Here is a 14,481-nt window from a genome sequence, read left to right as displayed (position 1 = left end):
ACTATGTGTTTGTGCCCCACAGTGGCACAGGGATAGCTGGAGAGCACTGCTTTAAAGTCTTCGAAAAGTAAAACAATGCAGCACTTGTTGTGGGAGGGGATGTGGTAGATGAGCCTCAGCTCTGGAGTGACAGCAAGGCAGCAAATGCTGTGCCTGTGGGGAAGCGCACAAGGACTGGTGCTGCAGAGTGCAGGGAGTACAGGCTAAATGGGTGACAATGCCCCATTTTCTCTCACCAGTGATTTGGGTGTTTTGAAAAATCTGATAACATTCTGAGTATTTAGGAGCCTTGTGATTTGTTGTTTGGGTTTTTTTTCTCACGTGTCTTCCAGAGGCAATGAAGTTCAAAAGGAAGGCCGCATGAGCTATGCTGATTTTGTGTGGCTCCTGATTTCAGAGGAAGACAAAAGGAGTGCTACAAGGTCTGACTGATTTCTGTGTCTTAGTCGAAGTATTGAGATGAGCAGATAAGATTATAGCAACTTCTGTGACGTACCACTTTCTACAAGAGACAGCAGCTTGGGTTCCTGAGATTATCAGGAAGAAAGCAACTTACTGTCAACGTTTGGTCAAATCATTTGCCTTTCTTGAGGAGAAATTGTGTAGAAGCAGAGTTTTCTTGTAATGTTAAATGTCTTGGTAGTCACCAATCCCTTTGGTTACCCCATGCCATGAAGCACTGGCTCTAGGGATACACCCATGAGATATTTGCAGCAGATAGGCATGTTCCCTTCATGCATGTAGTAAGTGTGTAAGAAGGATTTGTAGGGAAACTTCACTGTGTCACCTTGTAAGTGCCTGTGTGACTCGTTTGTACAGCCGGTGGGAGACTATTGTGCAGGGCCGAACTAGATCTGCACATGATTATTAGGACAAGGAATCTTATGAGTAAAAATCAGAAGAATTCATAAATGCAGGGTTGGACTATCCAGAGTTGAAAGGATGTAGACTGCAACTGCCTGAAAGCATTGCCTTCTTTATAAAGCAGTAGAGGAAATAAGTGCATACCATGCCTGCCTCATCACTCACCAGGGTCACTCAGGGACAGCCAGTGTCGTGGGTTCAGAGTTGGTTGTATTTGGCCAACTTTTGCTGCTGAATCAGACAGGGACACCCTAACCTACGTGACCCAGTTGAGCTGTGGCACAGTGGACACTTGCTACAGCTACCAGGTGAAACGGGTCATGAGCACAGCTGTGCTCAGAAGCTATGTAGGTGACTAACAGGAGATGCCTCTTGAGTGTTGGCCTGTGTTCATCCCTGGTTTTATGTCAGCCTTGGGGCAGAAGAGCATTAGAGGATGAGGGAAAGGGAATGTGCATTGCTGCAATCCCTGCTGTATGGATTTCCTAGTGCAGTGCTGTGCTTTCACTAGTCCTGTCTCCTTTTCCTAGCATTGAGTACTGGTTTCGGTGCATGGACCTGGATGGGGATGGAGTGCTCTCCATGTATGAACTGGAGTACTTTTATGAGGAGCAATGTGAGCGGATGGAAGTGATGGGCATAGAACCACTGCCATTTCATGACTTGCTGTGTCAGATGCTTGATCTTGTTAAGCCAGAGACAGAAGGTAAGTCCTGCTTAATGGGAGTTTCCATCCTCTTTGATCTATAGTGGATTGAGAAAGTAATGTCACTGTGAAACCTGTCTATAGGTAGAGCCATGTGTTAGAATCACAGGGCTGAAATTACTGCTCAAGGACAAGGTCTGAACAGTGGTTATTGTGCCATAATTTTATGCATCAGGAGGTTTGAAAACTAAAACAAGAGACCTTGTGAATTAACTGCTGGAACTGGAGCAAGAAGTCTTGTATATTGCAGCTGTGGGATGCACTGACAGTCTAGATTATGAAACTGGACCATCCCCATTCACATTCTTTAATATTTCACAGGAATGTGAAAGACTTCTATATGTATGTGAGATCTAAGCCTAATAAACATACCCATTTATTGAACAATGTTAAAATCCTTGACTGACTTGGGAAGAAATTTTGAAATATTTTAGCATACTGGTGTTATAATTAAAACTTTGATAAGACTGACAAGGAACAGGTCCAGTCTCTCATTAAGTAAGAACTCAGTAGCACAATAATGTGGGGTTTTTTTTCTGTAGGAAGAGTAACCCTACGAGACCTGAAGAGGTGCAGAATGGCTCATGTGTTCTACAACACCTTCTTCAATTTAGAGAAATATCTGGACAATGAACAGAGGGATCCCTTTGCAGTGCAAAAGGTATAAATCACCTCTATTTCTAAACACAGGCTTTCTCAAACCCATCTTTGGAATGCTACTGGATGTAAGGAAAATCCAACTGAATATAAGAAAATGTTTTTCACAAGTAGGCCAGTCAAACACTGGAACAGGTTGCCCAGAGAGGTTGTGCAGCTTCTATTATTGGAGGTTTTCAAGATGTGACTGGAGAAAGCCTTGAGGCCCCTGATCTGACCTCATAGCAAACCCTGATTTGAGTAGAGGCTGGGACTAGAGACCTCCTGGGTCTCTTCCAACACCGGTTATACTGCTATGATTTGGTTGCCATCACTGATCCTACTACACGAGCACTGGCAGTGCAGTGTGTGATTTGAGAGAGAATGACTGGAGCCTGCTGAGTTGCACTGATTCAGCAGGCTGAAAGAGGGGTCTCAGCTGCACTAGAAGGGAACCTGGTTTGCTCAGTTTAGAAAGGAGCTGTGAGATTCAGAACTTGAGATCTCATTTGTCTCTTCCTGTCCCCTACACAGCTGCAGTCATAAATAAGTAGGCTACATGTGAAGACTCATTAAACGTCTGGGTTGGAGTCTGATCCTTAAAACAGCACTAGCAATTTTCCGTAGCCTAAACGGAACCAGAGACAGACCTTCTTTGCAACATAGAGGCTGAGGCAGATGAGGCACCAGCTCTGTGATCAGGCCACACATGGGGCAGACTAGATGGAAGGTTTGGATGTTGCAGATTGTGCCTAGTTATCAGCCTGGCTGTGCTGTCAATCATCCTCCTCTCTTCCCAAGCAGAAAAAATACGGGAGGAGATTGCGGCTTTTGTATTTTGCAGTTGTTGCTCACCACTAACTGTGGGATGTTCAGAGACTTGAGTTTTGTCAGCTGTTGGTGTAAAGTCCCTCACTTCTGGCTCCCCTTGCATATCCAGTGAAACCAGATGTGACTAGAGCTTAAAGACTATCTTCCAGAAGCCTCTTGTCTGGTCAAAGTACAGTAAAGTGGAGAGGATGCCAAAACCAACTGGTTCCCTCCCAGCTGTTCCCACATAACCTACAAGAGGAACTTTGTGGTTCCATGATTCAAGGCTTAAATATACGCCAAGCCAGAACCACCCTATTTGTTTGTTTGTTTGTTTAAATTATATCATCATAAGAGCACTCAAGTGGGGCCAGGGGGGATAACTTATTTTCCCCATCTTATAGTAAATGGCAGAGGGCCAAATGTTTGTAAGGATGTTTTTCTGTAACCTTCTCTCAAACTTGCCCAAACATAGCAAACTGTGAAGAGTTCCTCAAAAGATCAGTTACAATTAACATTTAATTAAAGATTTTAAATCACCAAGTTCTTTAAACAATTACAAAGCACACAGATGCAGGGCTCGCTGAGCTAGAGCAAAGAAAATGTGTGGTTATTAATGTTCAGCATTTCTGAAATGAAGCAGGCTCAGTTTCTTGGCGGCTCAGGTCACACACTGAGCTTTGTAGACTAAGAGATGTATTTTTTCATAGTAATTTCTGTGCAGATGTTAAAATAGTTTAAGATAATTATGAATCTTTAAGGCAATTTTTGACTAGCTGTTTCTATACAGTTGTTTACTATTCCTAGAATTGCTGGTTTAGATGTTTAGACCTATTGTAAACAGCTGTAGAGAGGTATGGCCATAGTGTGCTTGACTGTCTGATCTCTTTAGGACATTGAAAATGATGGCCCTGAACCCTCTGACTGGGATAGATATGCTGCTGAAGAGTACGAGATTCTTGTGGCTGAGGAGTCTGGGAACGAACAGTTACAAGAAGGGTAAGCATAGGCATTGCACTGCCCTGGGGGCATGCTGTTTGGCTCCAGCTGAGGTTTAGTAGGAGCACGTGGATGCCACTTTTAACAGAGGTAGTGGATTAGTGGACTTATCGTTTGGACTCAACACTGGAGCACGTGAAGCCTGAAGCAGTTGCTCCAAAAGGCACTATTGGTGTATTTGTCACAATGGGCTTCTTTGTGGGCAGCCATTTGAGTCAGCTACACATGCTGCAGTAACGAAGATAGCTGGGGAAAAAGGACAAAGCCTTTTTCTTTTGGCAACCATACAAAGAAATAGATCAAATGACTTCTGCTAGTCTTGGCCATGTATTGACCACGTCACACTATCATAGTTTAGAAGCTGTAGCTCTGTTACATTTATTATACCTAGCGGAGGCTTTCTTTAGTCAAACAATTTTACTTTCTGCCAAACTTTATGTCTGTTTGTCTGTGCTCTTTATAAGCTGCATTTCAACATTTTCATTCATGTACTAAGTTTGTTGAGACTCTTTCTTTAAAACACTGTTGGTTTCTGCAATACCTACACTCATTTTCGCAGCCTTCTATAAAATTATGGACAGACATTCTGGCTATCCTTAGAGTCAATGAATTTAGGCAGAGCAGTTGGTCTAGAAGCTCTCTGTGTGCAAGGGCTTCCTGCAGAGGCTCCTAATGGAGACTCAGTATAATTATCTTTTAGATTTGTGTCTGTGTTAGTATCTTCTTGAGATTATTTCTCTGGAAGTCTCCAGGTTAATATAACAAACATCCAAAGAATGCTTACCCCATGTTAATCTTGCATGATTCAGGATTTCATCCGTTCTTGAACAGTATTTGTAGAGCCATAAAGTAAGAGTACTGAGAAGATTGCATAATTTTCAAAACTTCCCACACTGGAAATTGCTTGGGATAACAGTAGCACCTACTAATTAGCCACAGAGATTTGTAAAGCTATTGAGAGCTATGTTTCCATCTCCCTGTGATGTGCATCCAAACATCTATGGGTTGTTCTCATCTCGTTTGAGCTGCCTTGCCTTTTTGTGGCCTTCACAATGGAAGATGAGGTAACACAGAATGGAAGATAAAATTGCTGTTTCCCTGCAGCTGCTTTGCAACACCTGTGTCCTCAGCCCAGAAAAGAAATAGGAGTCTGCCATAAAAGCTTTGCAGGACCATGAATCCCCAAACTCACCAAAACCAGAGGAAAAGTGGCAGGTGATGTCAGATTTTTGAAGTCTGTCTGAAAGAGCTCTGAGTCCTCCTGTAAAGAGCATGTCAGCAACCTTGCTGCTTGCTTTTAAGAGCCCCTGAAAAGCACTGTAGTCATGGCAGCAGGATTAGATCTCATTTGTGGAGCATAGCAACAGACCACTCAGGAAAAAAGGAAGGGAAAAAGAAAAACAAAGAGTTGGATGTCCAGACAAATTTGCCAGAAATGGGCATTGAGTTTTTGCACATACATTATTTGTGCTGTCCTTTGGGGATGACAGAAACAGGGAGCAGCGACAAAACCAAGACAATTTATGACCTCTATGAGGTCTGAAGAGACCTGAAGATTTTTGGCGAAGTTAGCTGGCAGAATCTGAAATCTGGTATTTGTCTTGTTAATACATTTGAAAATAACCATCACTCAGCAATCACAGGTGAATTAGTAGGTGTGTACCACATTTGTGACAGCCCTGTCCTTAGCTTCTCTGGATGGAAGGTTTCTAAAACCAGTGACTGCCTGTCTGGCTGTCTGCAGGCTTGCCCATGAGAGAGTACTGCTCCTGGAGAAGGAATCTCATCAACACATAGCACATACTCAAAGTGACTTCAAGTATGCTGTCACTCTACTGAAAACTACAGTCACCAAAAATAAGAGAAAGATGTTGTCTTGCTCAAGACAACAATGAAGCATCATGTTTCACTGGAAGCTTAAGCTGATCTGAACACTTCTCAGCTATGCTCTGCTTTATACATCTGTGTATGAGATTCAGTGAAAAGAGTCTGTTCCCTGGTGAATGTATACACGCATTGTTGTTTGAAAGCAGAACCAATAATTGAATCTGACCAACACAAGCTCTTAATGCAGATATAAGCATTGGTTTTGCAGAAATCCTTTCCTGTAGTCCAGGCTATGGCCTGCCTGGCAGAAGTGGGCACCACTTTGTTCACTGTTGCAGAAACCAGCCAGCTGGTGTATGTGGAAGCCACAATTGCATTCATGCAAAGAGATCTTTCTCCACAGGAAGAGAAATAAGGAGGAAGAGGCCATCTTTTATCAGCTGCTGATAGGAAAGAATCCCGTTCAACCTGAGCAAGAAGGAGTGAGGGCACAATGCAGAGCAATCCTGCTCAGAGGTGGATAGGTGGGACAAAGACACAGGATCAGGTGATGGTTTAGGCAGCTTAGACCATCTCCCTCAAGTCAGCTGATGGCTCAGTTGTTCACTTTCATGAACCCAACAGCATAAGGAAGGGAAAGGGGGAAGAAGTACATCGCTGAACAAAATGTGACAAAATGCGTTTGCTAGAAGGAAGGACAAAGAATTTCCTGGAGTAATTTGCCTTCTCTGAACAAGCTAGAATTGCCATGCTTGAGTCTTGAGGAATGGGTGTTTAATCTACACGAGCCCATACGTGTATTTATGGGACTGTGAAGTCATGAAACTGGCCTGGAAGGAGAGAAGGTGATTATCTTTAGTGCTCATCTCGTGGAAAAGCTGTTCCTTGGATGCTTCCTCGCCATAAAGGTGGAAAGCGTTTAAGGAGCAAAAGAGTGCAGGGGAAAAGTAATTCTTGTGGAAAGGACAATGGGAAGCCTGTTTTGAAGCAGACATGAGAAGGTTTAGTCCAGAAGCAAAAGGCACCAGAAAAAATATTACAATGGAGCTCCAAGTGCTGGTGAATGTGCAAGATAAATAATACAGGAAAGAGGTCACATTCTATTATAGGAAAAAAAGGAAGAAAACTAACAGAGGTTGGTAAAACTGAAGGAAGAGGGGACACAAAAGGACCACTCCTAAGAACAGCATTTAAATGGAAATAAAAAGTTTTCCTCAGCTGCATCATCTTGAACCAAGGAGCCATTAGAGAAACTGAGGCATGTACAAACATGCACAGTCCATTCCCAGGTAGGGGAGGCAGGGCCATGCAGACTCCAGACAGGTACTGCTTAAGCAAAAAGTGTGCATATTGTGTACTTTTTGGTATCCTTGCATGTATGATCAGAACAGTTATTGGTGTAGGATCCAGACATTTGTTTCCCTTCTCCCACTTATGCAAGGATCCAGAAGGTGGCAGAATTACTAAGCAGGTGCTTTTCTTTATGGAAGAGATGATGAAAATGTTGTCCAGGAAAATCTCTATGCTATTTGTCTCTTCTTCACATAGGGATCACCAGACTATGGCATAGAATCCTCGCCGCAGCAGGACATACATACTGACAGGCTCCCAAGGATTTGCTGTGCCTGCATATGGGTTAGTGAAGGGGAAAACAGCACAAGAAGTGGTACACAATTCTTTCTTGGTACCATCCGTGCTGAGGTATCAAAGGAGTTAACCTTTTTGCAGCCCAGTTTACCACAGAACAAACTAGAGCTATTCCTGTGCTTGCCGTTGGAACATGTGCTGCAACGTTTCCTTCATAAGCAGCATTGCTTTCAGAACAAAAGGAAGAATTTTAATTTCATGGGTGCCCTGAGAAACTAACCTGTAGTGTGCTGAGACTGGAGGGAAAACATCATTTCTCACGAAATGAGAGCACAGAAGCCAACCAGCTCCAATAGTGCAACTGGCTGGAGTTGAGAATTCACAGCCAAACCTCCTCAGGCCACAAATGCTAAGATCTGGCTGTTAAACTTCAAAACAAGTGAGAGAGGAACATAACAGTGTGGCCACAATTGTTCTTCTGTGGATGTCAAAACATATCCTAAGCCAGAAGATGCTTTGGAAACCAGGTGTTTTGGGGCAAGTCTGAGCAAGCCAAATCTCCTCTAGGGCCTGGATGCATGGCTGGATGACTTTATTTCTACACTGAACTATTAAGGCTACTGTGAGCTACTGACAATTGTTACTGAAACTGGATTCAAATTTTATAATGCTGAACACTAGTGAAAAGCTGTTCTGGAACTTACAGATGAGGATGGATGGGAGCACAAAATTATGTCAGCTCTCAGAATACTGATTACTACTGCACTGTTTTCAATGCCTTATAAATAGCCTGCTCGAGGTTAACATCTTGCATACTACTGTATATTAGCCAACTGTTTTAGTAGCTACTGAAATAACCTGAAAATGCTTTCACCAAAATACAGCTTTTAAAGACATACCTTTTATCTTTGCAGATCATTTGAAGAAGACTATGACACAGATGAAGTCTTATCTCCCCCTGAAACTGGGGACAAGTCAGACAAACTAGTTATCTCAGATCTTTCAGCATAGAGAAATGGAAGACACTTAATCAATATCTTTCAAACTGGATAGCATTCAGTCCCAAGACACTTAGGGATTTTTCTTCAATCCGTCATTGGAGCAATGTGCTTTATTTTGTACACTGTAACTTCAGAACCCTTTTTTTCTCTTCCTGTGTAATTGCAATAAGGTAATTTCTATAAAAAGGCTTTTTACAATGTGTTATTGTGCATGCTCATTAAAAATGGTGATTGCACTTTGTTTCATTTATATATAAATTCTGTTATGTCCCCAGATGTGCAATAAATGCCAGCATCTAATGATTAACTGTACCAACTGCATGCAACATCTACAGTGGTTGTTTCTCAGTCAGTTCAGTCCTGTGCCATTCTGTCCCCTCGACTTTATACCAGGAGTGACAAAAGAGCTGCCAAATTAACTTAATTTAAATGTATGTCTAGAAATCTTTTCAAACACAAGTCACAATGAAGTTCTCTTTTTTTTCTTAGTGTCCTGGAAACCAAGGCAACATGCTTGCACTTGGGGAGAGTGAAGTCCTCTTTTGTGCTTTAAACCACAAGCTCTTAGCATTGATAGAGGACATATTTGTATGAATATGTGGATAGTTAAAGCACTACATGATGTAATGTTTCTCTAAGACTTTGAGATATAGTTAACATTTCTACACATTCTTCTGCGCATAAGAGGCTCTTCCTCAGCTAGTGTTTTGTCTCTGTAGAAGTAGTTTCTAGCATATTAACAAAAAAAGACATATGCTGTTCAGCTGGTGTGTTGAAACTGCTGTGTCTTGTGTGCACCAGTTCCGTCCATTGCCTGTGTTGTTCTTCTCTCTTGAATTGCTAACCTGTAGCCTTCTCCAAGAGACTAAGCTCAGATAATGAAGAAAAAACCCAACCCTAACCTAGTGTGCTAAATTTCTGTTACCAGAGGGATCCTTTAACTGGTAAAGGAATTGGGCTGTAATATTGGCAAAAATTTATTTTCACCCATGAAGTAGGCCCCTGTCTCAGAGAGGAAACACTAACTAATGAATTCTTGCTTTAGGTGCAAAATTAAACTGACCTTCCCCATAGAATCACAACTGGTGTCTCTAGTAATAGCACACGCTCTGCTGCTGGAGCTGTTGCTCCTCCTTGCCAACTAGTAGCTGTCGTGATTCAGTACAGAGGCAATTATAATGTGTTCTTACCAGTCCTCAATTTTAGCCATCTTAGATACACAAATAGATCTGGTACTTACTTTCTCCAGCTTGGGACAGGTTTCAGCTGTCATATTTTATTTCAACTATCATAATTGCACCCAACTATTTAATGTCTGGTTGGTATGTATACACTGTATTTCCTCTTTCCTCTTACCTCACTGTAAGAATATCGAAACATGCCTCCACAGGACATCCCTGTGTGAATCCCTGCCAGAATACCCGAGAGACAACTCCCAGTGCCAGGATCAGATCTCCAAGCAGGCACCTCCTTGCCTGCACTAAAGGCAGAACCCATCCAGTTAATAGATAACTTGTGTATACACACGCGTACTATTAGCCTGGTGCATTTTGTACATACAGATAACTAGCACAATGGAACATTAATCCATAGATGATACCTCTAAGTGTTAATAACCAAATTGAGTAATCGGCTGATCACTACAATGCAGCTTCAACTTTTCCAGGAGCCTTTGAAGCATAACGCCTGCCTCCTGATGCCCAGGTGGGATATACTGCGGCCTTGTTGAGGTTGGTAACTGTCTCCTCAGGATCAAAATCTGAAAGAGAGGAAGTTTTCAGTTGCACTGGGCTTGGAGATCTGTTTTCTTTTTCTTGATCAAAGCTGCTATTTTATCCAGATACATATACACACCCCAGGATCCTGGATTTGGTATTTGGGAATTTTCTGGATGCCTAGGTTATTAGCAAAGGCGCTGCAACGTAACTTCCTTTCCATAATACAAGATGTAAGCAGGGAGCACTCTAACCAAACCAGGACAAGCCTCTTTGAATGCAGCAAGCACACAAGAGTGACTCTGTTCAACATCGGGGTCTTTGAATCGCATCTTCATCATCACTATAACCTTGAGGGGAAAAGCTCTACTGGGGAAGATTCCACAAAGGCCCAAATGCAGAAGAAACTAGGAAATTACTGCAGAAATGAACATAGGATGGAAGTTGCACAACCACTAATTGTAACCAGCTCTGTCCCCTTTTTACCAGAAAGAACCTAGGCAAAGCAGTTCACAGGTTTTCTTCACTGTCTGGGTCCAGAGTGGCCTTTTACTCTGAGTTTGATGAAGTTTTACATCTCTCCAAAGGCAAAGGTTCCTCAAAGGAACAAGAAGAACCTGACCCCATTTTAGGCTGAAATTGAACCTTCGTGTTATTTCAGCATTGATAGCTTTTAAACTCCATAAGCAGCAGTACTGGAATGTCCAGTTTGCCAGTTATATAAGGCCTCATTTCAGAATAACTTAGGGATTGTCTCTGTAAGGTTTTAACCTGGGATAGCCCTTGCACCTCAAAGAAAAGAAGCTCTTGCAGTGCTGTACAGAATAGTAGAATAATTCAGGTTGGAAGGGGCCTCCATAGATCTCTAGTCCATCTCCTTGCTCAAAGACAGGCCAGCTTCAAAGTTAGAGCAAGTTTCTCAGGACCTCATCCAGCTGAGTTTTGAAAAATCTCCATAGATGGTGATTCTACAACCTCTCTACATATTACATTTCCTCCTTCTCCCTACAGGAGTTCAGAGCAACATCCTTTTCCAGGAAGGATGTAGATTCCCAGGAATGCACAATTTCTTTTTCATACAGGGAGGGAGTTAGATGAAGGACTTGAGAACTTGCTAGTTGAGCAAGTGACACCCTGTTCTCAAGCACTAGATGTGCGTTGGGATGCAGACACAGCCCATGATGGGCTATGGAGAGCTGGTACTCCAGCAACCCTTGGTGCATCGCTCTTCTGATTTGGCATTTCTGTTCTTGCTAGGTCATACCTTGAGCCTACTTCCGCTGTTACTGCTCTCTCTATTCACCCACCATTTCAGGATTTTTCATTTTTCTCCTCATATGCCTTTTGCAGAGGGGCTTCAACTCAACCCAGCAAATCAATTCAGACTTCCATCTCGCACTGCACCAGTCTGCCTGAACCAGTGCCTTTTTTTGAAATAGTCAATATCCTGAGTGTGGTAAAAATTACCAGTTACCTTTTCAAGGTTTAGCTTCAATTGAGACAGAAGCTCGTAGCTGCTCTGCTGAGCCCTTTGGCCCCCAAACCCAAGGCCCTCTCTTATATAACAAGAGGTTTGCTGCTGCTGTGACAAAGCAGAGTGATTCCAAAGCCAATTCTTGCTTTCTGGTAGGTCAACACAAGAAGCTAATCAAAGAAAAAAACAAAACCAACTCACAGCAAATGTTTTGCCTTATATGTGAATATAAGGACAAGCTACAGAAGCCACTGCTAGCATGGTCCCAGTGCAAAACTTGCAGTAATTTATATTATTTACTCCAGGAGTAGAAACCCATTCTCTCTTGCTAATACATATGAAAATAACCATAATTCAGCAGTCACAGAGGAACTAGTAAAGGAGGTGTTCTACACCCCATTTGTGACTTAGCCCTGTCCACAGCTGCTCTGGATGGAAGGTTTCTAAATCTGCAGTATATAAGCAAGGTAAATTTGGGAACTCCTCTCCTACTACTTAGCTTTTCCTTCTGGGATAGTCAAAACGTAAGAAGACAAGGATGTTTGTGAATACAGACACCAGAACCTGCTGAGCTGCAACACACACCAGCTTCAGAGGTCAGCAAGCTCTCTAGAATGACGCAAGCCAAGAATCACCGCACAGAAAACTTGTAGGAGTCCACTCTGCTCTGATTTTGCCTCCTGTCTCCAACTGTCAATGCCACTTTAGATGTTGCATACCTTTGAAGAGAGATCATGCATTTTTCATTGTAAATCCAGCTCAGACTGAAGTCTCTTATGAGCTGGATTCCTTTTTCCTTACAAGTAGTCAGAAAAGTGAGTAAAATTCAGTTTTGCATGGTAAAAGAAAAATACATTTGTGTTTGTTCTCTCTAGTCTGCTTTTGTCTAGCAGAGTTAAGTCCTGTGTCCTTACAAACCCCTGGCTTTTTATTTTTATATTCACAAATATTCTCTCTCTGCAGTACCAAGATTGGAGATCTGGCTCGATACAACCACATGCAATTACTGCTGGAATGGTACTAGCTTGAATATTTTTTTTTTTTTTTTTATTTTTTTTTTAGTTCTTCTAAAATCTCAGTAGTAATTGCTACATTACAGTTTTCATCAGCAAACCCCAGGCACTGACCTAGCTCCCCTTCTGCCAGTCTGCCACCAAGTGGCAGTGTTGCAAAACAGACATGGACAGCAAAAAAGAAATTCCAGTCAGTCTCAGGTTTACAGAAAACATTGGGGAAAGCCTTCCTGCTCTCCTGAACTAAGGATTTAAGAAAGCTGATTCGAAATACTCTAACCAAGGTACTGTGCTTAGTTACTAAAACAAAATAGGCCTGAAAGGCCAAAAAAAAGAGGTCACTGAAGTGTCATTTTAATTGTATGTGGTTTTGGAGTACAGCGTTTCTAAATCACAGTATCTTACGTCTATGCAATCAAAAATGAACCTCAATAAAAAGCATGAGCTACTGTAAGAAAAACATGCAAACAGTGCTTACCCTTTTGTTCTAATATTTTCTCTGTATCACTGGGTGATGGTTTTAGAAACTGAATATTTAACAATAAAGGTTCTCATACTTTTACAAAGTAGTTTGGAGACATTTTGTGCTGGCATGGTTTTATCTTTGTATTTTTACTTTGTATTTTCTTCTTTTTTGGCAAATAAAGGACTTTTGAATTTAAAAAGTAAAACCTGTCTTGTAGTGGTGGGCTAGAGCATTATTGTTCACTTCATCTCCAGCTGCTGTCCCAAAATCACCTTCCCTGCTGCTGCTAAGCTCACGCCACCCAGTTACCCATCAGCAAGCCTGCCAAAGCCAAAATTCCAGGCTTGCTTTTCAAAAATACTGGGGAAAACAAGTAATCCAACCACTTACTTACCTTCATCACGTCTTCATCCTCAACACAGAGCACCATCCCTGTGCTGACTTACCAAAATGCCAAGCTCCCTCATTTTAACCTGTCCTGAAAAAAAGACCTCTCTTGGATCTTCTGCAAGTGGAATGAAGGGGGGGAAGGGGGGAAGAAGAAGGGAAGGGGAAAGGGAAAGGGAAAAGGAAAAGGCAATGCCTTTTCTAATTTCATTATATGCAAATACTCAAGCAGAATCACTGCATTATTGTATTACTTCATCTGTGAGACTGATGGGTCAGTGTTCCCCTGTGTGCGCCTAAATCTGTTTATAGCACAGTCATTTTTTGGTGGGAACCTCTGGATTTCTTTAAAAAACCAAAGGCACTTCAATTTGAAAAACTAAATAGTTAAGACCAGACAAAGACAACATCCTTGCAATGTTACCAGTGCTACTTTAAATAGCAGCATATACCTTTCAGAGTGAATTTCATCAGCTATGCCACATACTTGGTATGATTCTAACACACAAAGCTGCTCTTTTTTATCATTTCACGTCTCAGAAAGTTAGTTAGCAATCAATTTTTTTATAAATATAATTTGTATAAAAATGAAATACATTAAAAAACGTTGGGGGTGGGGGGATGATATGGATACTTTTATTCTGGATCACACCAGAATCTTTGCACAATTCATGCCACATCTGTATGATCTTTTTCTTGAAAGTCTGTCAGAATTTCACTGAATGAGCAGCTCCTTGCTGTGCCAGAAGTACCTGCCTTGGAAAGCAGGCTTTTCAGGTTTTATGTCAGACTGCTGCTACACAGTAACTCTACAGGTTTCTTCTGACAATACAAAATTTTATGGTGCCTGCAGGGGGACAGCCTCCAAGATGTAATGATGACACAAATGGAAGCAGCTGTGCAAGAAGACAACTGTTACCTGCCTCCTCAGTTCGTAGTCATGTTTTAAAACTCATATGTGTGTACAAGAACATCTGCAGGGAGTTCAACAGAAAC

The 14,481-nt window shown here is 41.9% G+C and overlaps 1 protein-coding gene across 21 annotated transcripts in view; it reads left to right on the top strand.

Annotated features, from left to right (window-relative positions):
* PPP2R3A (protein phosphatase 2 regulatory subunit B''alpha) overlaps positions 1–12,943 on the top strand; it is a 61,492-nt gene extending 48,549 nt beyond the window's left edge. For 19 of the 21 annotated variants that reach the window (XM_075032159.1, XM_075032152.1, XM_075032148.1 and 16 more), the window contains 5 exons: positions 333–422; positions 1,395–1,570; positions 2,113–2,231; positions 3,909–4,015; positions 8,344–8,737. In XM_075032159.1, the coding sequence (XP_074888260.1) occupies positions 333–422; positions 1,395–1,570; positions 2,113–2,231; positions 3,909–4,015; positions 8,344–8,440 (589 nt within the window). In that variant the 3' untranslated portion in view covers positions 8,441–8,737. Of the gene's footprint in view, positions 1–332; positions 423–1,394; positions 1,571–2,112; positions 2,232–3,908; positions 4,016–7,390; positions 8,314–8,343; positions 8,738–10,096 lie in introns of those variants that run through there. The other 2 variants (XM_075032162.1, XM_075032161.1) reach the window with 2 other exon arrangements.
* Positions 12,944–14,481: the final 1,538 nt, after the last annotated feature.

Source organism: Buteo buteo, chromosome 7, assembly GCF_964188355.1.
Source record: "Buteo buteo chromosome 7, bButBut1.hap1.1, whole genome shotgun sequence".
Classification (NCBI taxonomy): domain Eukaryota; kingdom Metazoa; phylum Chordata; class Aves; order Accipitriformes; family Accipitridae; genus Buteo; species Buteo buteo.
This window is presented reverse-complemented; position numbering and strand designations above follow the sequence as displayed.